Source organism: Cucurbita pepo, chromosome LG14 (assembly GCF_002806865.2).
Source record: "Cucurbita pepo subsp. pepo cultivar mu-cu-16 chromosome LG14, ASM280686v2, whole genome shotgun sequence".
Classification (NCBI taxonomy): Eukaryota; Viridiplantae; Streptophyta; class Magnoliopsida; order Cucurbitales; family Cucurbitaceae; genus Cucurbita; species Cucurbita pepo.
Genome location: NC_036651.1, coordinates 3,801,084 through 3,822,651, shown reverse-complemented (window position 1 = coordinate 3,822,651; position 21,568 = coordinate 3,801,084). Strand labels below are relative to the sequence as shown.

General features: G+C 35.1%; 4 protein-coding genes across 7 annotated transcripts; 1 reads left to right on the top strand and 3 right to left on the bottom strand.

Annotated features, from left to right (window-relative positions):
• Window positions 1-3,538: 3,538 nt before the first annotated feature.
• LOC111810652 (myb-related protein 308-like) lies at window positions 3,539-4,783 on the bottom strand. The gene is made up of 4 exons (XM_023697394.1): window positions 4,647-4,783; window positions 4,368-4,497; window positions 4,026-4,270; window positions 3,539-3,924 (listed from the first exon to the last, which is right to left on the bottom strand). Exons 1-4 carry the CDS (start codon window positions 4,780-4,782, stop codon window positions 3,617-3,619), a joined length of 819 nt encoding a protein of 272 aa, XP_023553162.1. The 5' UTR covers window position 4,783; the 3' UTR covers window positions 3,539-3,616.
• Window positions 4,784-7,664: 2,881 nt separating this feature from the next.
• LOC111810894 (tubulin-folding cofactor C) lies at window positions 7,665-9,017 on the bottom strand. Its single transcript, XM_023697725.1, has one exon. It carries the CDS (start codon window positions 8,952-8,954, stop codon window positions 7,884-7,886), a length of 1,071 nt encoding a protein of 356 aa, XP_023553493.1. The 5' UTR covers window positions 8,955-9,017; the 3' UTR covers window positions 7,665-7,883.
• A 660-nt stretch (window positions 9,018-9,677) lies between these two features.
• On the bottom strand, window positions 9,678-16,755 carry LOC111809728. 3 transcript variants are annotated; one of them, XM_023696125.1, is made up of 14 exons: window positions 16,526-16,754; window positions 16,329-16,400; window positions 16,177-16,225; window positions 15,839-15,984; window positions 13,784-13,885; window positions 12,851-12,907; window positions 12,660-12,760; window positions 12,479-12,560; window positions 12,302-12,394; window positions 11,346-11,410; window positions 11,173-11,185; window positions 11,007-11,084; window positions 10,271-10,379; window positions 9,678-10,193 (listed from the first exon to the last, which is right to left on the bottom strand). In XM_023696125.1, exons 1-14 carry the CDS (start codon window positions 16,646-16,648, stop codon window positions 10,090-10,092), a joined length of 1,194 nt encoding a protein of 397 aa, XP_023551893.1. In that variant the 5' UTR covers window positions 16,649-16,754; the 3' UTR covers window positions 9,678-10,089. The 3 variants fall into 3 exon arrangements, with proteins under 3 accessions (XP_023551893.1, XP_023551894.1, XP_023551895.1); XM_023696126.1 differs by having other exon boundaries at window positions 16,335-16,400; window positions 16,526-16,753; XM_023696127.1 differs by lacking the exon at window positions 13,784-13,885 and having other exon boundaries at window positions 16,526-16,755.
• A 987-nt stretch (window positions 16,756-17,742) lies between these two features.
• On the top strand, window positions 17,743-20,745 carry LOC111810737 (polyadenylate-binding protein 2-like). Of its 2 annotated transcripts, XM_023697505.1 has the most exons (7): window positions 17,751-17,932; window positions 18,045-18,147; window positions 18,447-18,517; window positions 19,769-19,960; window positions 20,103-20,224; window positions 20,309-20,443; window positions 20,548-20,745. In XM_023697505.1, the coding sequence occupies exons 1-6, from the start codon at window positions 17,831-17,833 to the stop codon at window positions 20,355-20,357; spliced, it is 639 nt and encodes a 212-aa protein (XP_023553273.1). In that variant the 5' UTR covers window positions 17,751-17,830; the 3' UTR covers window positions 20,358-20,443; window positions 20,548-20,745. The 2 variants fall into 2 exon arrangements, with proteins under 2 accessions (XP_023553274.1, XP_023553273.1); XM_023697506.1 differs by having other exon boundaries at window positions 17,743-17,932; window positions 20,309-20,731.
• The last annotated feature ends 823 nt before the right edge of the window (window positions 20,746-21,568 follow it).

Sequence of the window (21,568 nt, the reverse complement as noted above, 5' to 3'; positions counted from 1 at the left end):
AAAAAAAAAAAAAAAAAAAAAAAAAAAAAAAAAAAAAAAAAAAAAAAACATTCACGAGAACATGATCCATGATTAATATCGTACAATTCAAACCCTAAATTAGTTCTCAAATTTTGACCAATCTTTTGAATGTTTGATTCTTATGGAACCCGTGAAGCTCTTCAAATTCCATCTATAAATACAACACCAATATCATCACCTTCATCTCTTCAACAAACCCAATCCATTAAGCTTTCAAGAACCAATAAAAATTCCCAAACCTTCCTTTTTATCTTCAAAAGTTAGCATTTGTACTAGGTTTTGCAACAACCACCATGTCGGTTTCTTTAGAAGCTTTGGCAATGGCGGGGATTACTTCCAATGAGTGGGCTATGGATGCTGAAGAATGGGAACGAAACGAAATCGAGAACGACGTTCCACCGCACTTATTAGCCGATGAAGACGACGATGACGATAACGTAACGAGTAGTGTCAACAATTATAGCTTCCCGGTCGCTGGATTCTTCGATAGCTTGCGTCGGGAAGATGGCGGAGCCGATGATATCCATTGCTTCTGGGGGATCTTGTGTAGCTTCAGCAAAAGCTTAGAGAAGAGGGCTTCTAATGGGATGAGTTCAGTGAGAATCATTGTGAGAACTATTTTAGGGTTTCTACTGGTGGAGATTATCAAGATCATTAGTGCACACACATCCAATATGATTATTCCTTGATTGATATATATATATATATTATTCTTTTTATGTTATAATGTTTTTTCTTTCGTAAAGATCTGTCCCCAGTATAATACGGGAAACTCGGGTTGTGTGGCTTTCTCTTATCTTATACGGGTTTATTTTTCTTAACTTGACTTAGCTGTTAGAGCACTGCTTTCATATAGCTAGAGTTACCGGTTCAAATTCAATAGTAGGCGAAACTGACAAAGCCCCTGCTTTTGCCACCATAACAACAAGTACAGACGGACATCAAGGAACCAATTGAATGATCAAAGTATCGATCACTAAAGTTGACGAAAAGGGTAGTTTTGAAATAAACCTAAAGTTAAAGGGTTAAAAATGAAAATTTTGAATGTTCGGGAACGTAATTCAAATATATCAATTGTACTAAGACTTTGTATTTCAACCCTAAACTAATTGCAACGACACTCTTGGTTGATGTTCGATTTTTGTATTTTACTCGAAATCAAACTTTAAGGTATTTCTCACTCATATATAGCCACACTTTGGCTATATACGAGTATTTCTAGCTGAATTTAGAAGTGGGTATTTCTTGCTCAATATAAATCAAACTTTATTCCGTCTTTCATTGTGTCATATTAAAGGTGTTTTTGAACACGTAACTCCATGACAGTGTTTTAAGATGAAGTTTTAAATAGTTATTTCTGCATAGATTACGGTAGCGATCTTAGATTAAGTAGAAAATTTAGGATTATTACACGTTAACAGTCTCATCGAACAATATCTCGTTCGAAACTTTAAAAACTAATAATGTACGTCATGCATGTAATCATCATAATCCTCCCTAACTTTTCAAGAACATATATATCTAAAACATTAGCAAATTGCATAATATTCACGAGAAAATCACCCCTTTTNTATATATATATATATATATATATATATATATATATATATATATATATGACCATTCAAACCCTTAATTTGTTCTCAATTTTGAACAACTTTCTTTTTTCAATATTTGAATCTCTTATGAAACTCGTGAACTTATTTCAATTCCATTATATATATATATATATATATATATATATATATATATCTACAACAAATAGATTTTAGAAAAAATCAAGATCAAAACTTTAAATTGCTTGAGCTTGAGAATCGAATGACTTTCCAATTTCACGAGAGCCCTACAACAGTGGAATCAACCGATAAAAGAAACCTTCGCGCAAAGAGAAAGAATTAGATCTCGAAAGAAGTTCGACCACATAGCTTTTTGGTTCTTCAATTATAGCAGCACTGATCAAGATACAATAGTTCCAGTCCCACCGGTCTTCACTAGACTGCCTTAAGTAGCCATCGAAGAGTCCGTTTATTTTCTCCTTGCTTTACTGTGACGAGAGATATTGTAAGATTTTCTTAACTTGATGATCATACAAAAATTATTCACATTTCTAAGTTATTTTTTAAATTTTCATTTTGTTCATATGGGAGGTTGTAATGCTTACGTGGACGTGACATCAGCTAGGATATATTTTAATAAATTTACAAGTAATTTAATCTAAATTTTAAAAAATTATTTTTATAAATAATCGTTCAAAATATCAAATAAGTTTGATTATATCTTTTTTTAAATTAACAAAATTATTAGCTTTTAATTTCGTGTTTAATAGTTTTTATTTTTACTTTTAAAAAATATTAAAAGTTCAGAGATTATATTTATTATTATATAAAATTCATCAATATAAATTAAAATTTTATAGTTTTATTACTCGACATAAAATTTATATTTATATTTATTTTCATAAAATTAAAATTTTAATAAATTATTATTATTTTTATTAAACATGTAATTTAACTTATTTTCTTAAAAATTAAATGAAGAATATTATCAACAAATGTTTTCCCACTACTTTTTGGGAAAGGATATTTTTTGTCAACCCCCTTTTTTAAATTAATATTAAAAAAATTAATTAATAAAGCTTCTAATTAATCCTTTCAATAAAAAAGGAAACAATTTAATCATTTTCACCCATTTTTCAAACATTTCTCTTTATATAATAACAAAATTGTTGCAATTTCAAAAACCGCTAATAAAAAAATAAGCGAGTTGAAAAAATAAAATATTTTAAAAAATGTGACACTCGAGTAATGGATGAATGCACTAATAAATCGATACCGAATGAGAGTGATCCTTAAGATAAGATGATTAAGAAAGACTTAAAGATAATGAAAGGTACTACCTATACCTACAAGGTGTACCTTCCTTTTCGGTAGCTCAATCGTAAGAACTTCATAGCTAAACGTGCTTTACTTGAACCAATTTTATGTTGGATGACCTCAGTGAATTTTCCTAGGATACAGGTAAGTGAGAGCATGCTGAAATGACTCGTGTTGGTCTGTGGGGATAGTTTTCATTTTTAAGAAACGATGAGTAGGTAACGTGACTATGTTTTAGGAGAATGTCAGGATCATCAGGTGTCGAATCTTTACTCAAATTCTGTGCATGTGGCGTTTAAAAAAAAAAAAAAAAACTTTATTATTTTATTTAGGGTTTAGGGTTTTGTATAAAATTGAAAATAAAATTGAAAACGATAAATTTTCAAATAAAAACTTTATCAAATTGAAATATTGAGTTATATTAAATATAAAATTGAATTTTGAATCTCATATGTTTATTAATTTTTAAAATTTTCAAATAAAATTGATAATTTTTTAAGAATTTGTTATAAAGTTCTTATTATTAAATGAAATAAATAAATAAATAATAGAAATTAAGAAATTTTTTATCCAAAGAATTGGGGAAAAAAATACATATAATTAATGGATCATATATTCATATTATACAAATCTATAATCTCAGCTATTTTTATTTCTTCGCAACATTTAAGAAATAAAAAAAAAACAATAAAAAAGACAATAAAACAAACCAAAACAAAGAACTAGGGATCGATGTCACTAAACAACGAATAATCGTTGAACATCAGCTCGTCGGTCAACGGGGCTGATTCTGATTCTGAGTTGGCTTCCACCGGCGGAAGTGGCGACGGAGCATTTGAAGATGAAGAAGAAACCCACATGGAAGCTCCGCTTTGGTCGCCGGAAACTGCCGTCCACGTTGGATCATCCGAGGCTCCAAATACCTCCAAGTCCGGCAAATTGGCATAAGGGCCTGACATATTCCGATCATATTGGAGGTGGAAAGTGGGTGTAAAGGGAGGAGGTGGAAGTTGGGGAAGCTGTAAATATTCTGTTAAAGAACATGGATAAAAAAAAAAAAATTAAATTTACTCCGCCTCTCTCGATAAATTTAGTATCCGAGCTTTTAAGCGTCTAATTTAATCTATATACCTTGTAACGTTGCCATTTGAAGAGCTTGGAGTTGTTGTTTCAATGTAGGTAGATCAAAAAGGAGAAAGTTTTCGAGATTTGGTGGAGGAAGATGATGAGCGGAGAGGGTATTATCGTAAATTGTGGGCATGTGCGTGACGGGATCGAAACCCATTTTAATGAGTCTTTTTTTGAGATGGGTATTCCAGAAGTTTTTTATCTCATTATCTGTTCGTCCTGGTAAGTGGCTTGCAATGACGGACCATCTTCCAGCAAAAAGTATCAAAGAGATTATTATAAAGAAAAAAAGGGATTATTATACCGATAAATTGAGAAATGGGTATTATAATATACGTTAATTACTTATTTCCAAGGATTGAATGGAGATCGAGAATGATTTGTTGTTCTTGTTGAGAAAACTTTCCTCTCTTGATATCAGGCCGAAGGTAGTTTGTCCATCGCAGTCTACAGCTCTTCCCACATCTATTAAGCCCTGAAAAGAAATTCAAACGAGGAACGAAGATGAAACTTGGTGCATGTCCCAGCCAGACAACGGAGTCAACAACGTCTGAAAATGACAAAACGTGACGTTGACGAATACATAATCTTTGGGACGGGTTAGGGGGGAAGGAAGGGTTATACCGGCGAGAACGGGGAGGGATCGCCAGCTGCCATAGCCATGTTTTGTAATGAAAGAGACGAGTTTGTGATCTTCTTCATGAGTCCAAGGACCACGTTTGAGGCCAATTTGATTAGAAGAAGGAGGAGATCTTCCCATGTTTCAGGTTTTTGAGGTTCATGAAGAACACAAAGCATATGTTTATATAGGGAAGTAAGAAGGGTTTATTTAAAGTGGTGGCTACCCACATGGGACCAACATGTTCTTGTTTGTGTTGATATCTAAATGTCAAATGCTATCCCTTTTTATCTACCTTTCCACAATACCAACTGCATTTCTTTTTTGCTTCTTCACCCATTTGTTTTTGTACTCGATAAAAAATTATTGCATTTCGTTTTTGGATAAAAGTTTTCGTGGTTCAGTCAACTTCTCCTTACTAATAGTTATATACTGTGAGCCGTTGTTGTTACTCTCTTGCTTGCATATATAACACCTCTTTCTAAATTTCTCTCTGCCTTCGTTTTCTAAAATCGAGGCCAGAGACTCGAGCATACGTCGTTTGGCCGTAGGCGACGTGAGAACGAATTGACTTAACTCACTTGTTGCTGAAAAGTGAGTGCCGCACAAATTGCAAGTCCGCTGCTATCAAAAGTGTGATTGTGACAAGTGTTTTGTTGATTGAATTTTGATTGGTTTATGGATTGAGTTCGTGGGTAATTTCTTGATTTAAGTTTTGAGAATGGTTTAATTATGAATCGTTCTCAAATTTTCATAATATACGAAACTTACCAAAATATGTTCACTGTACTTCTTTGGTGAACAATCACCGTCCACTGACTATTGTTAATGATCAACACCGTTTTTGACCATTGCTACTGTCTACTAGAGACCATTGACCTCACCCCGCTACTGATTACTAGCGATAGTTTGCAGTTGATCATTGCGGTCTAAATACAAATTTTCTATATTAAACTAAATTTTCTAATTAAGATTAGGGTTAACCAAATTTCCTATACTTAACAATATCCTTATTCAAATATGAAAAACCTTNAAAAAAAAAAAAAAAAAAAAAAAAAAAAAAAAAAAAAAAAAAAAAAAAAAAAAAAACATTTGATAAGACTAAGGACAGCCTTTTGGTGGACAATTATGATATGCATTACATACTGTTAAATATGTCAATGTCTCCTATTTGAGATGCCAATACAAGTATCAATAATCATTGCTCAACTTTTTAATAATCATGATATTAATTTTGTTTTTTAAGTTTATGATAAAGAATTCTTTATTTATTTATCAACTTCTTACTAATATTTTAAAAATCTTTTTTTTATATCTCCGATTACTTGATAATTTCCATAAGCACAAATCGGTATAGGGGTTTGTTACCTCTCCAACTATCTCGCCGTTAGGTAGGATTGTCCCAAGCACTTGTTTGGAGAAACTAATCCAATTCGTTGTTGTTGATGTTTATACCTATTGATCATAGAAAAAAAATATATGTTTTCTGATTCATTTTGATTAAGCTTCCTTCCTATTAATCGGGAAGTTCTTCTCGGATACAAGGAAATGATTCAGTTCAAAATACCGGCCATTGATTTTTTTTCTTTTCTTTTTTACATAATTTAAATGTGGAAAGAACCAAGAAAATTAAAAAAATAAATAAATTTTAGTGTCCCGAGTTTTAATTTTACCTTAATTACCTTGAAAATTTGAAAATTTTCAAAGAATATCCTAATGACTAAGAACGGAAAGATATGTGATAGTGATATTGTTTATAACGTCTTTTTTAGATTAGATAAATAGTAATGACCATTGATTCATATAAACGTATCAATTTAAATGTTGAAAGTTTAAAGATACGATTGAAAACTATTCCAAAGTTTTAAGAGTATTGTGTATAATTTAATCGACCGCTCCCCGATTAGAAACTCAGCGCACTAAATCTGCATCTGACATAGCTCGACTTTCATTTCACGACACAAAAACATGAGGCATCTCCCAGTTCAATGCAAAACAACTCAGCTTAGAAAGAACAATGAGGAAGAACAATTTTGTTAATGATCGATGTAATTTTATCTAAGATGTAATTTTATCTAACTTTCTGAAGAAAATTTCAAACAAAATGTTTGAAGCTAATCCGATATCAACTAGAAAGAACAATGGTTTTTCTAATCCACATATGTACTAATGGTACATCAAAGCCTCTAGAGAACCGAGATTTGAATCTCTAACCTGAGTTATGCTCACTTTGGTACATCAAAGCCTCTTCTAACTAATGGTAGGTTCAAATCATCTACCATACCAGACAATCCTGTAAAAGAAAGTAATTCTAACTTTGAATTCAAGAACAAATCATGACATCTATTCTATTTTGCTTGATGTAATTGTCAAATCATTTTTTACCTTAAGCTTTCGTTAGATTCCAGACTCAATGCTTGTGTCCTCTTAAGATATGCAAATGATCATCATTTGAACTCTTTCCAATACTTTTTACACATAATCTATCCAACTTTGGGACTAATATCTGATCTCACATTGATTGGAGAGGGAAACGAAGCATTCCTTATAAGAATGTAGAAACCTCTCCCTAACATACGCGTTTTAAAAACCTTGAGGGGAAGTTCATAAGGGAAAGCCCAAAGAGGACAGTATATGATATCGGTGGGCTTTGGCTGTTATGAATAGTATCAGAGGCAAACATTGGGCGGTGTGCTAGCGAGGATGCTGCCCCCAAGTCGGTGGAAATGTGAGATCCCACATCGGTTGGAGGGGGGAACGAAACATTCATTATAAGAATGTGAAAACCTCTCCCAACGCGTTTTAAAAATCTTGAAAGGAAGCCCATAAGGAAACTCAAAGAGGACAATATCTGTTAACGATGAACTTAGACTGTTACACTAACTACGAGGTTCTAGCACATCTACAGAGGGAGAGGGAGCCTGCAAATCATATTCCCTCAAGATAATTTTTCATTCATACGAGTATAAATTGTAATGATATGAAAAACCAAGTTGTCAAGTGGCAATGGCAAGTCACTCAAAGGCAGAAAAACAGCGAAGCCAAGAAAGATTTCTTAAAAATCAACCAATTGTAAAGGGGAGAATCTGCTAGAATTCCCAGTTTTGGATATAATACTAACACAACACAAGCACAGCAAAATCAACCGATGTCATCTGATTAAATTTCTCTATGATAAACGAACAAAACATTCAAAGAAACTTTTATCACAAGTAGAGATGAGAAACTTAACTCACAAGGGTTCAACCTTCTGTAGATGAGATTTTGACGGTGTCAATTCGCTCATCCGCCGCCAGAATCGACCAGTTCGGCGAATGCACCGCTCGCAACCAACGAAAATCATCTACATTCTCCCAATTTCCTGTCTCCTCGCCGAGGCTCGCATCTTTGAGATCTTCCTCAATCCCTTCGTAACTCACACAGTATGGCGCGAATCGAACGCTGCTGCTATCTTCAATGATCGGCCTACTCCTGACTCTAAGATAGAAATCACTGTTCTTCGCATTGTGAATCCGAATTTGATGGGAAGCCATTGCAAATGTACACCCCTCAACATCATCGATTAGAATTGAACCCATTACAGGTCCCGTATAAACTTTGCAGTTTCGTAGTTTATGAATAAATAACGCCCTAACGCTACCAATCAATTTGACCTCGCATGAACTAAGACCCGAGATGGTAAACTCCCCAACATCCGATCCCTTGAAATTCTTTACCAGAACCTCGCCATCCTTGTCTCTGATTCCTGGAGAATCTCGAGCGATGTAACTCGCTTGCTGCTGCTTGTTCGTTAACATAGAACCGGCATTTCCAAGCCCTAGGTCTTTAGACTCCGATTTTGTGTCTTTCTTCGTGCCTTTGTTCTTGAATGAGAATTTCTTTTTAGGTAGCAACTCGGAATTTAAATCCTCGAGGCTTTGCTTCAACTCCGAAATCGATTTGAGTGAAGCTCGTACCTCATACGAGGGCAAGGAGTAAGAGGTTTCGGCAACGAGCTTTTCGAGGTCGGAGATTGAGGCGGAAATCCCGTCGAGGTGAGATCTGACTTGAGAGGGCTCCGGCGGAGTGAGGCGGCATTGGGCGAGGTCCGACTCGATGGCGCGCTTGGAGTCAGAAAAGCGGACAAGAAACGAGGATGTGGAAGAGGAAGAGGAATCCGACTCCGATCTGCGGGTTATGGAGTTCTCTAAGCGAGTCTGATTGCGATTGGCGAGACGTTCAATAACTGAAGCGTGCTTCTTTTGGAGGCTCGAGTCTGAAGGATGTGGAGGGATGGAATTAGGGATCGATGAAGCTCCATCGTCGTCCGCCATTAATGGGCGCAGGGAACTTTACCCCCCAATCTGCAGACTGCGTAATTGAAGTTTTATGTGAAAAATGAAAATGCCATTAAATATTTTTTATTTTCTGATTATTTTGTATTCTTTTTATTTATTCCAATTGTTGAGTGAAAAATTACGGGACTTTTTACGATTTAATCCTTTATTTTCTTAGAAAAAAAATTAATAATATTAAAAGATTATATTATAATATTGAAAATTGAATTTTTAGAATTTATATGGGTATATATTATATTTTTTTATAAAATATTATTAGATTTATTAAGATATTTTTCATTATTAATAGAAATTATATTGAAAAATGAAAATTATCTATTAAAAATATTATTTTGATATGAATAATTTTTAAAAAAATATATTAAAAAATAGAAAAAAAAAAAATCCTGAAGCCTTATACACCTAATTGAAATAGGTGGATATCTATTGCAACATGTTGGCAATAGAAGTTAGAACGAACATTTTAATCTCATAAATGAAAATTATTGGTCATCAAAAAGTTGGGTGAAGGAGCGAAGCAGCTTTACCCACATGTGAAGGAGCAAAGTAGTGAGACCAAAAGGGAGAGATACCATTACCTTGTTACTCGCAACTAGCTACAGATCAGACATGACCAAATGAAGAAAGAAGAAAAGAGAGATAAAGGATTAAGCTAGACTTTGCCTTGGAGACGTGAAAATAGGAAGTAAAAATTCGATATTAGAAAAGTTAATTTATATCTCATCCGCGTTATTAAGTCATCCCGAGTTACGGTCGGTTTGATTGACAATTTGATTGCTATTCTAAATCTTAATCTAAGATTTTGGCATGGTTTTTTCATCCTAAGCGTTAAAACTTCCCTGCCCAAGCTATCATCACAAGACATACAACAATATCACAATGGGAAACCCATATCAGAAACTCCTAATGGATTGAAAGAAGAAAAAAAGAACCCTAATATCTTGACTTTATATAAACTAGAAAGAGCATGAAACTGAATATTAAGTCCAGCCAAGGCTGCAAGTGCCTTTGATATCTGACTAATGATTAGCAGAACCAGCAGTCCCCCGGCTAGAAGCATGAGTCTCAGATTAGGAAGGTTATTTTCGGCTGTTACGAAGTTATAATGGCCTCATGTTTGAATGTTCGATATAACAGATGCTCGAAACGAGTCCTCGTCGTGTATCAGAGGTGGCATACTCCACGATCCGAATGGATGTGCTGACACCTTACCACCTGATTACATGTCAAAATGATTCCATATGCTTTCATATATCAGGAACTAATTCTTTAAGATTTTAGGACTCAATTACCTTCTTTAGTCGCCTCTTCACATCTCCTTTGGTAAAGTGAGGATAAATGAGGATCCAATGCTTTTAATAGTCTGTCATACTTTTCCTCAGCCTCGCTCACAAATTTTGCCTGAAAATCACTACCACATAAACTTAGTACTCAGAATCAAACACGCTGTACAGCCTGTATGTATGCTGCTTGCCATGTACAAATTTAATCCTTCAACTTTCAACTTTGAAATTGATGTTCATTTAGTTTTTCAGTTTTAAAAAGTTTCAATTATATTTGAATTTTAAGCTTTTTAGCTGGGACGTTAAAATTCGAACAATATTCAAATTTTAAAATTCAAACTTTTTATAGTACATGAGTAAAATAGGTTGAAGTATTAAAGTTCAATGACTAAATTTATAATTGAACCTAAAAAATGAAATGTTATCGAGTTAAAATGCAAACTATGTATTCCCAAGACAACTCAGAAATTCCAAGTTAATGAACAGAAACTAGAATTCATGAACTCAACCATGTACATCATGACAACCTTATAACATCATAACTACTCTTTGTTTATAAAATTAAAATTAAATTATAATTGGACAAGGTTTATGATTCATGATTCTTGGAGCTAATTCAAGAGTTGGATGTTTATTCTATGTCTCATGCAGAAAAGGATTTATTACATACTTGATATCAGATCATGTTGCTTCAGAAGTCGGATGAATAATAAGAAATTAAAATAAGGCTACCTAAACCGCTCACCAGCGCAGTTGGAGCTGAAGCTCCATATATCCGGACAAACATGCGCAGAATATTGAAATTATTCTCTAGTACATCATCCTACACGAAGATCTCAGCTCTTAATTGCAGCTAAAAGGGTAAGAAAATATATTAGCAAACAGAAATCCGTGTTTATTGTTAAACTCACCTCATAATCAAACCTATAAGAAAGTCATCGAGTCAACCCAGCATCAAGGGAGACCAGTGTTATGCTTGCCAAATGAATGTATTCAGATTAATTATTAGTAGACAATCAATTCAGGAGACAGAAAAGGAAATTTGTTCAACGAAGTCAAAGAGTGCAGAATAGATAATACTTACAAATCGTCAGCTATCTCAACTAGCAATTCTGAGATTGAGAGAAATTCCATATGCAAGTCATTAACCTTCACAAAACTTCAGCACAACACAATCAGGCTAATAATATAAGGTTGCATAATAGGTAAGAAATATTTGCAAAACTAACATGTCAGCTAAAACTAAGGAAGTACAGTTAATTTAGAATATTTACAATATAGAACACGAGAATGCAGTCCATATTAGGCTCGTAATTCGACCAATGGAAATCCCTAGATATTGAAGTTTTACATCAGTAGAACTTTAGATTTAAATGTGAACATAAACAGAAAATACAATAGTACAGGTAGAACTAGTACATATGATGATTACTAAGCATTATTGTGAGATCTCATATCAGTTGGGGAGGAGAACGGAACACCCTTTATAAGGGTGTCGAAACCTCTTCCTAGCAGATGCGTTTTAAAAACCTTGAGGGGAAGCCCGAAAGGGAAAACCCAAAGAGGACAATATCTGCTAGCGGTGGGCTTGGCCATTACAAATGGTATCAAAGCCAGACACCGGACGATGTGCCAGCGAGGAGGCTGTTCCCCGAAGGAGGATAGACACGAGGCAGTGTGCCAGTAAGGACGTTGGGCCCCGAAGGGAGGTGAAATTGGTGGGGGTCCCACGTCAATTAGAGAAAGGAACAAGTGCAAGCGAGGACGCTGGACCCTGAAGAGTGGTGGATTGTGAGATCCCACATTGTTTGGGGAGGAGAACAAAACAACCTAAGGGTGTTGAAACATCTCCCTAGCAAACGCATTTTAAAAAGCTTGAGGGGAAGCCCGAAAGGGAAAGCCCAAAAAAGACAAAATCTGCTAGCAAGGGCTTGGGCCTTTACAATTACCTCAAGTACTTCAAGAAAAGTAGATTATTAAGCTTCTAAAATGAAGGATTACATGAGATAACAACCGCATTCAAGTTGGATAGATAATTACCTTTTCTCCTCTCAACTGATACAAAAGAAGATTCAACACTCTATAATCAAATGATTTCAGATGAATAGCCCGCATTACATCTTCAACAGAGACCTAAACAAAATAGTTGGGATCAATCATGAGCACAAGCAGTCCCTACATGAATAAATAATAATAAATTAAGACTACAACAACTACCTTCCCTTTGCTCGCCAATGCACCGCATAGGTGCCTTTCCAATGCCCAATACTCCTCTCCACTTCTTAGTTCATGGATCAATCTTGGCATGAAACAAACATAAAAGTCAGTTAACTATCATTCGAAGTATGTCCCAATTTCTCTCGTGGCAGAGACCATGGATTGGAGCAAATCATCAAACCTTTCTGTCAATAAGCCATGCGATTTATGGAGATTAATAAGAGGTTGAAATGGATCAGATTTGATAGCACTTAGAATCCTAGTGCTCCTTTCATTTGCTTCCTAAATCTCAGTGTCAGTATCGGATGTGAAAGTTTGTCAGCTATATTCGAGTACGTAAATGCCATGTTTTACACTATCCAGTATTAACACCTGAGATTCTCCGAAAGTGGATCCACCCAAAGCTATCTTCTCGTTCAAAGTGTCCAGCTGCAGCATGTAGATAAAATCACTAAGCACAAACAAAACAGAACCCAAGGTCATTGAGATCATAGTAAAGACAAGACTGGGTAACAAAGATAGGGGTGGCCATCAGAAACCAAAAAAACCGAGCCAACCAATCAAAACTGGCCAAACAGACTTCAGTTGGTCGGCTTAAGGATACCTGTCAATAGGTTAGCAAAACTGACCTGTTAGTGAGCCCAATAAGGGCTCAAATCAACCGAAGGTTAAAAAAAAAATTGTAACAGCGTGCAGCACTGCTGCAACAGCTCCTTGGGGAGACAATTATAATTATTAAAAGAAATTAATTAAAAAAAAAATTTCTATTCTAACGTCTCCTTTCTCCGTTTCTCCCTCTCTCCTCCTTTCTTCTCTACTTATCTTGTTTATCTTCTTCTTTTCTTTCTTTTTCTTCTTCTTTTCTAACATGAGGAAGCTCTATCTCATGCACTGTGTCAGATGTTGTTCTGATATACTGTAACGTCTTTCTATGGATTAAAAAGTCAGGTTGTTTCTCTCATTTCTTGGTTCTAACAATTCAATGAGTATGACGATGAGATTTTAATTTCAGCTTTGGGTTTATCACATATGGCTCTCAGGGTTTTTGTTCTTCCAGAAGCTGAAAGTTTTCATTTTCTGACACCATAATACTATTTCTACACAAAAAACAGTTTAAGAAACTAGACAAAATATGAATCACATAGGTGCTGCATGCATCTGGTAGAAGAGTTAAACATCCTCCTACAGTCGTATTAATCATTGAAGAGTTTTTTCTTTCCTACTGCAACATTATCCTTGGAAGTTTATGCACAGCTAATTTTCCACCAAAAACAATTAATTTTGAAGAACAGAGTAGGACATCACCTGATATATGTAACTTTCAGTAAATGAAAGAATGGGAAAGTATTTGAATACACATTGAGGGTTGTTTACATCCATTCCGTGAAACATGAAATAAGATCTGAACTGCAAAATGTATTTAAATGTCAGCTTGTTATATGGCAGAATTGTCATAGCCTAGGTTTGCTAATGCAAAAGATTATAGACATAAAATAATTATTTTTAAGGAAAAAGACTAAACGCCCGAACAAAAAAAGCATTATAGCAAAAGATTCTAGACATAACAGAATTATTTTCAAGTAAAAAGACTAAATGCCCAAACAAAAGAAGCATTATAGCAAAAGATTCTAGACAATACAGAATTGTTTTTAAGGAAAAAGACTAAATGCCCAAACAAAAATAGCATTATAGCAATCGTTTGCCTTGATACCTGAATTAAACAAGAACAAAGGTTACAAAATTGGGAGAGGTGATAGACATCTCCCAGGCCCACATTATGACTTACAACAATAAATAAATAAATAACACCTTCCCAGTTTAGATCATAAAAAAAGGAGGAAAAAAATCATTGAAAAGAAAGTACATCAATTGGACATATTAATCTCTTTGAAGACCATGTTTTCAAATCTCACCGATTCAGACATCAATAATTCAACACATATTCTCCTACTTCTCAATTTCCGCTCCATGTAACCATCTTCTAAACCTGTGATTCCAATGTGTGGAGATGGAACGCCAGCAGTTTTTTGCAAAATCAGCAAGAATGAATTCTTAGGTGAGCACCTCCAAGTCCTTCTCCAAGTCCCTCAGATCAATTAACCTTTGAAAACCCCATCTTCTCCACTAACTGATTACAAGGGAAATATTTTCATAGAGAGTCCAACACTCAGCTAATTTGAAACCACTTAGCTTTGGAAGAAAGAGGGCTGAAACAACCCAACTAACCCAACTCATCTAATCTATATATATAAATATGCCCATATGCCATAAGAGGCATATTAAAACTAAGTCTCCAAACACCTTGAGCTAAGAAAGCAAGATTTTTTTGGGTTTAAGCTGCTAATGTGAGTCTGCAGGAACAAGTAAAGAAAAACATAGCCCACATCGCTAACAGTAACCTCTCTCACAAGCCACCCCATCCCATTGAAGAAAGAAAGCCATTATTGAAGTGAGTATCTTCTTGACTCTGCCAAGGAATTTTACCCACTAGGGCTACAAGATTCTGGCCATTGGAAGATGCATTTCATCTGAACATCTTTCAAGAACGCCAACAGACGAACAAGAAGAGATCAGACTTCAATCATTTCTCTTAGGAAGTTTCCTATTGGAATAGTCGTTAATCAGAGACAAGAAAGACTTCCACCAGTTGGAATCAAGGTTCCATCTTTCCTCCCACTGCTTTCCGACTTCAGTATTTACAAGAGGAGCCTCTTTCATTTAAGGTCATTTCAACCCAAAACAAACACAACGAAAGTTCTGAGATTTTTTAAATAACTTAAATTTTCCTGCATGAAAAACCACCTCCTTCACAACTTCCATCAACATGTAAAAGCATTCTAAAGAAAAGGAAACATAGTTTTTACGACCACCCTCCAAAATTTTGATTCCACTTTTCCCCGAATATAGCAACAACCTCAATGCTCAAAACCTTATGCTACCACACACTTCCACACTGGATAACATGAATTTGCAATGCTCCAATGTAAAAGGGAAAAAGTTAAGGGTAGATATACTTGATGCAGGGAAGAAGTGCTCTATGACCTCACTAAAATTATCATCTCATGCGTTCTTTTTTCCTTCTATACGACATTTGTAACAAACGATGAGCTTGGTAACGTTTTAGCAAAATGTAAATCAAGCACAGAAGGTCATGACAATCAAAGGGGAACTACATGGTTAAAAATTAATTAAAGAAAAGAAGGAAATAGAGTTTTGTAGTTACTGCACCTTAACAATAGAAAAGTAGTACAATTTAAAGATTGGATTCTGATTTCTTTATATATTAGTAGCATCAATGTGGCACACGATGTCAATTTTTTTACATTCAACAAAAAGAAAAAACTTAAACCACACACTTACAAAATCTTCGAGCGTAGAATTTGCACGCTGCATTGCATCCAAGCCAACCATAGCCATTTCCCCACAATAGTTCATGGAAGAACCAAAATCCAGCTTATTGTCACTATAAGGCTGCAAAGTGGTTTCCATCTCCTTTCGCCTATAGCCTAAAACAAATCGAGCCATGAAAAACAATCAATAGCAAGGCCACAAGATCCACAACAGATAAATAAAATCTTTCTCCAAGAGTAAACATCAATTTATACCCTAACAAACAGCAATGAAAAAAATCATTCTACAACTTTTCTTAGTTTGTTGACCTACATCTTCTGATTATTTAGACCATAAGAATAGAGTACCTCCATCGCCAAGCAGCAATGATGCCTCACCAAGAAACTCTTCTGAAAACTGTGGAACAAAAGAAATGTTGATGGCAAGTGTAGATGTAAAGTCCTTCCAACAATTACAGACACTAATAAGCTCAATCAAAGTCGTCAGTGGCGTTGCTTACACTCACCTTCGGCATGTATTCAGAAACCAAATTGAATTTATCTTCAAAGTCAAGCTCTCCACAAGGTTTCACCTAACATACAATTCAATTATCAAACAAACTCACATCAATATGGAAATTCATCAAAACCTTTATTCAAATTTTCGACAAGGAACTTTAAGATCGTAAAGCAGGGATTATCTCAACGAAGAACGTACCAAAAGGAGAACGAAATTAGCAATGAATTGATTGGAGGAAGATGAAGAAGTCATAGAGATTCCGTGCGACTCCATTGACGTAATGAGTTTTTGTACTTGTTCTAGTTTCCTTAGTTCTTCCATTGTTTTCCCTCGTCTCAGTTCCTTCACACCCAGAAAATGAAAACAATAGCGAAGCCTGAAACGTCCCCAGCGGGCCGCCCAAGTTCGAAACTTCGCGCAATTTTTTATTTTTTATTTTTAAGTAAGCGAATAAACGGCCAAGCCATTATTATGAATAGCGAACGTTAAGATAAAAAATTGGACTAAAATACCCTTCTACTTTAATCAAATAAATCAACCTTATAATTAAGGGATAATTAAACAAATCAAACTAACTAAATATTGAAAGCAAAGGCAATAATAATAATAAATAAATAAATAATTAGTTCACACCAAACCAAAAAAAAAAAAAAAAAAATTTATAGGCGGAAGTAAGATCAATCCCACTCACAGACCCACAAATATATATTAAATAAAGAGACACACAGACGTACGCAGTTTGGAGATAATAAATTTCTCTACCTCCACAGGTGGTAGCCAATCACTATAATTAAAGTGTTTACAAGTGTTTTTCCATACTCTCTCACACTACAAAGTCTCTCTTACAAAGTTATTCTCAATTGTCCTGAAGATAAATACAAAATGATAATGACTTCATATCTCAAAACAATGCTGGATAAGTTTCTGTTGTTAGGATCGATACCAATTGTTAGCTCTGATACCAATTGTTAGGATCACTCAACAACGCACACATTGAACACAAAGAATAAGAGAGAGAAAATACAATGCGGAATATTGGCTAAAGGTTTTATTATTGATGATGTCACTATTGTGCTTCTGTGATCACTCCTATATATGGCTTCAATTTAGCTTTCAAAGATTTAAATAGAATAATATAATCTAACAAATATATCTTTATCAAATCTTTACCAAATATCTACTATATATATCTCTATCATATATTTACAAAATATCTTCCAAATATATCTCTACCAAATCTAGGCATGCATCAGGCTATATAGAATCTATAGATTAATTAAATAAATTTGAACTAAATAAGGGTTAACCTAATAAAACCACTCACCTGCCAAAACAATACCAAATGAAGCAACAAATTTCTGTAGAGCCTAAATGGGCCGCTGAATATAGTTGGGTCGTGAGGTGGAGCAACTCTCTGGGCCCAACGATTTCGATTCTGTGCAGGCAGTTCTACGCATCGAGGAGATTTCTAGAAACGAAGGCGGAATTGCGAGCGTAAGGGAGATGGAGGAAGAAGAGCACGAGGTATACGGTGGAGAGATCCCAGTTGAAGGGGAGATGGACGGAGACGTTGACATGTCAGTTGCAGATGACGACGCCGTCAAGGTTTCCAATCGTTCTCTCTTTCTGTTTCTCCTGCTTGGAAAAAGAAACCAGAAGAAATAATTCTTGTGATTTTTTGTGTTCTTTGTTCATTGTGATCGTGTATGCGTTTCAGGAGCTTGACGAGATGAAAAAGCGGTTGAAGGAGATGGAGGAGGAAGCAGCGGCTCTCCGAGAAATGCAGGCCAAAGTTGAAAAAGAAATGGGAGCCGTCCAAGGTCGTCTTCTTATGATTACGTGTTATTATTTTCGTTTATTAAGCCTTTAGTAATGGAATTTCTGAATTAATTGATTTCGTTGCTGTGATATTGTAAGGGATATGGAAGAAACTATGATTTTGGGTGATATGGATGAACAAATTATGATTGTGATTTTGGTGATATTTACCTGTCATAGTTTCGCTGATTTGGATGAACAAATTATGATTGTGGTTTTTGACAGAAACCAAAATTTAGTTATCCGATCATGTTGGTTGAAAGTTTATTATTCATATCTATGATTGTTATGCTTGATGCAGATCCTGCTGGTACATCAACTAGTCAAGCAGGCAAGGAGGAGACTGACTCAAGATCTGTATTTGTCGGCAATGTGAGAAGAAAAATGTCCCTACCGATGTTCTTTAGATTCAAGAAAAGCTTTTTAGTTGTTTGATCTTTGAAAAAATGTTGTTGAAATGAGAAATTTCTGCAAAAAATTCAAAAAGAAGGAAAGAAAGAAAGAAAGAAGAAATTTGTGAATGATGGATGAAAGACTGGTTTAACGGGAAAAATCAGTGAGAAAAAGAAAGAAGGAAAAAGAAAAAAAAAAAACCATTAGTGAATTGTAGCTTTTAGGGAAGGGGGACTATTTCTAGTTGAACTTATGCGGTTGAAAGGCATGCGCTCTGGAGGCTGGAACTGTTAAATGTGGAATAACGATGTCGATGGTTCAGCTACAGTATGCTAGGGGACAACTCAAATGTCTCCGAGGAAGCAGAGGCATTGTCATTTGTGTCTCGCAAATGAGCCATTAAGGACGAGGCGAGGGTGTAAGATAATCGCTTTTTTGTGGCATTATTTTTCGAGTTTGTGCTTCGTTTGTGACCCAGTTAGACCAAGTATAGGATTTTAATGCATGCATTTCCCTTAGCCAGTAACCTCTGAAAGAACTAAGAAGATATTAACTTATTAATCTAAGACTTTTCCTTTTAGTTAGAAACTCAACGTGTCATCTTCGTGCAGAGAGTCCATGCTTATTTCATTGTTAGATTGCAAAACTATGTGGACTTATAAGATTAATGTGGGAAATCTTCTATGTTGAAGAATAAACACCTCATTCTCAATCATTTCTAATATAGAACTGTTTTGTACTTCTTGTTATGGATTTCTTAAACATGCATCTGTTATGTGATTCTCATGCCTCTAATTGAATGACACTTCAGTGTTACATATGTTCATTTAAACATATGATTTGGATCTTTGTGGCGACTCGGTGATTTGGTTAGAGTTATTTTTCTTGGCATAGTTTATGATTCTTTTCCCAGCCCATTGGAAGTTTGTTACTTCTTAATGTTGCTCTGGTGTATCTTATCCCAATACGTTGTTGATTGGGTGTGATAAAGTGTTCTTCTCTCTTCCCTTTTTTTTCTTTTATTTGTACAAAGCTTCTTGATTTGTAACTTTCTTAATCATAACAGCATACGAACTTTAATTCTTGCTGTCTGATCTTTTCTCAAAGGAATTGCTAATATATTTATGTAAAGAACAGAGAACTCATAGAACTTTCTATTCATTGTTGATGGCACTTTACCATTTTATGTTTAAAGCTCTGTTTCAAGAATCAAAATCCTTGTGTTTGAAGGTTGACTATGCATGCACACCCGAAGAAGTGCAACAGCATTTCCAATCCTGTGGTACTGTCAACAGAGTGACTATTTTAACTGATAAATTTGGACAGCCGAAGGGCTTTGCCTATGTAGAATTTCTTGAAGCTGATGCTGTTCAAGAGGCCCTCCTTCTGAATGAATCGGAGCTTCATGGACGGCAACTCAAGGTGAGTCTTTCATTTTTCTCGGTCGTCACCGAAAAAAAGAAAAAGAAAAAGTTTCTGGAAGGAGAAACCTTTCTGGTTCGTTGGTTTGGTATGAATGTAGAGATATCATGCCTTTATTATTTGCTGCCATGATCCATTCCAGGTTTTGCCCAAGAGAACAAATGTTCCTGGTATGAAGCAATATCGTCCCCGTCGTTATAACCCGTACGTGGGTTTTAGGAGACCGTATGCACCACCGTATTTTTATTCACCTTACGGCTACGGGTACAGTTTCGAGTGTCTTTATCTCCCATCACCATGAAATACTTGATTTCGCTAATTTCTTGATCCTTCAATATCCCATTGCAGGAAGATGCCTCGGTTTCGAAGATCGATGAGGTACATGCCCTACTATTAGATGCTAACATTGTTCAGCTTTGATAAGTTGGTCCTGAACGAGTTGTTGGTACTTGCTTCTGATCCTTGAGAGAACACAGAAATGATGTATGTCTATATTTACAATCTGTTATTGCCTAAACTACCTTGGAAATTCACAATAATCAATTACTTTGCCGTTTAAATAAGCTTTTGCTCTATGACACTCTCAGAATCCATTGCCCAGCTTTAAGTCGATAGAGCTTTTAGACGACGTTTGAGGATGATTCTTGTAAATACTTATAGGAAAAAAGTTAAGCCCATTGTCTGAACTGAACTGCATATGATGCTTGTCTGTGCTGAAGAACTTGGAATTGAACCATACTTAATGTAACATGGGTAAGATTTATATTTCCCTTAAGTTTTTTTTTTTTTTTTTTTTTTTGTTTTCAATTATATCGGCAAATGTTGGGGCAGTTTGCATGCACAGGAAAACTTATATGACGTGTAAGGGGCGAGGGGTGTTAATGGTCTGCATTGGGTTGGGTTGAGGGATTTTTTTGACCCAATCCAATAGTTCTTGTCAACTTCTCCCTACCCAAGCCTATATATGCTAAGCCGTTGTTATCTTTCTTTTGCTTCCTTATTTTTATCTTTCTCTTGCTGGCTTATTGTTATCTTTCTCTTGCTTGCTTATTGTTATCTTTCTCTTGCTGGCTATATAACGTCTCTTTCTAAAATCTCTCGTTCTAAAATCTCTCTCTCCTCGTTTTCTAAAACTTTCTTTTAAAACCGAGGCTAGAGGCTCGATCATATGTCGCTTGGCCGTAGGCGACGCAAGAACAAATTGGCTTAGCTCACTTGTCGTTGGAAAGTGAGTGCCGCACAATCGCTAGTCCGCTGAGCCTTCGAAAGTGCGATTGAAGTAACCCGACTCAACTCGAAACTTTTCACAACCCAACTCTCTATTTTTGGGTATAGGGAACTAAATACCGACATTTTCAAAATTAAAAAATATGTAAAAATATCTTAATTGAAATATGCAAATTTAACCGTATTACTATTAGAAAAATATTAAAGTATTTAAAAAATATATATATATAAAAGAAACCTAGCGTTGAATTTGGGCATTAACGTCTCGATTAAATACCACTCTGGCAAACTCATTGACATAGAAGAATTCTTAACATATTTTATATATTTTAATTTGGCTACGAGAAGGTTTTGTTCAATAACTCGAAATCGAACCGATTC

Excerpts from the sequence above, each read along its gene's own strand:
- LOC111810652 (XM_023697394.1), bottom strand. The coding sequence starts at position 4,782 with ATGGGAAGATCTCCTCCTTCTTCTAATCAAATTGGCCTCAAACGTGGT. Across the intron at positions 4,498-4,646 it reads ATCCCTCCCCGTTCTCGCCG|GGCTTAATAGATGTGGGAAG; the intron begins GTATAACCCTTC and ends ATTTCTTTTCAG. Across the intron at positions 4,271-4,367 it reads CATTCAATCCTTGGAAATAA|ATGGTCCGTCATTGCAAGCC; the intron begins GTAATTAACGTA and ends TTTTGCTGGAAG.
- LOC111810894 (XM_023697725.1), bottom strand. The coding sequence starts at position 8,954 with ATGGCGGACGACGATGGAGCTTCATCGATCCCTAATTCCATCCCTCCA.
- LOC111809728 (XM_023696125.1), bottom strand. The coding sequence starts at position 16,648 with ATGGAAGAACTAAGGAAACTAGAACAAGTACAAAAACTCATTACGTCA. Across the intron at positions 13,886-15,838 it reads ATTCTACGCTCGAAGATTTT|TTCAGATCTTATTTCATGTT; the intron begins GTAAGTGTGTGG and ends TACATTTTGCAG. Across the intron at positions 12,395-12,478 it reads CATTGGCGAGCAAAGGGAAG|GTCTCTGTTGAAGATGTAAT; the intron begins GTAGTTGTTGTA and ends TATTTTGTTTAG.
- LOC111810737 (XM_023697505.1), top strand. The coding sequence starts at position 17,831 with ATGGAGGAAGAAGAGCACGAGGTATACGGTGGAGAGATCCCAGTTGAA. Across the intron at positions 17,933-18,044 it reads CAGATGACGACGCCGTCAAG|GAGCTTGACGAGATGAAAAA; the intron begins GTTTCCAATCGT and ends TATGCGTTTCAG. Across the intron at positions 20,225-20,308 it reads TATTCACCTTACGGCTACGG|GAAGATGCCTCGGTTTCGAA; the intron begins GTACAGTTTCGA and ends ATCCCATTGCAG.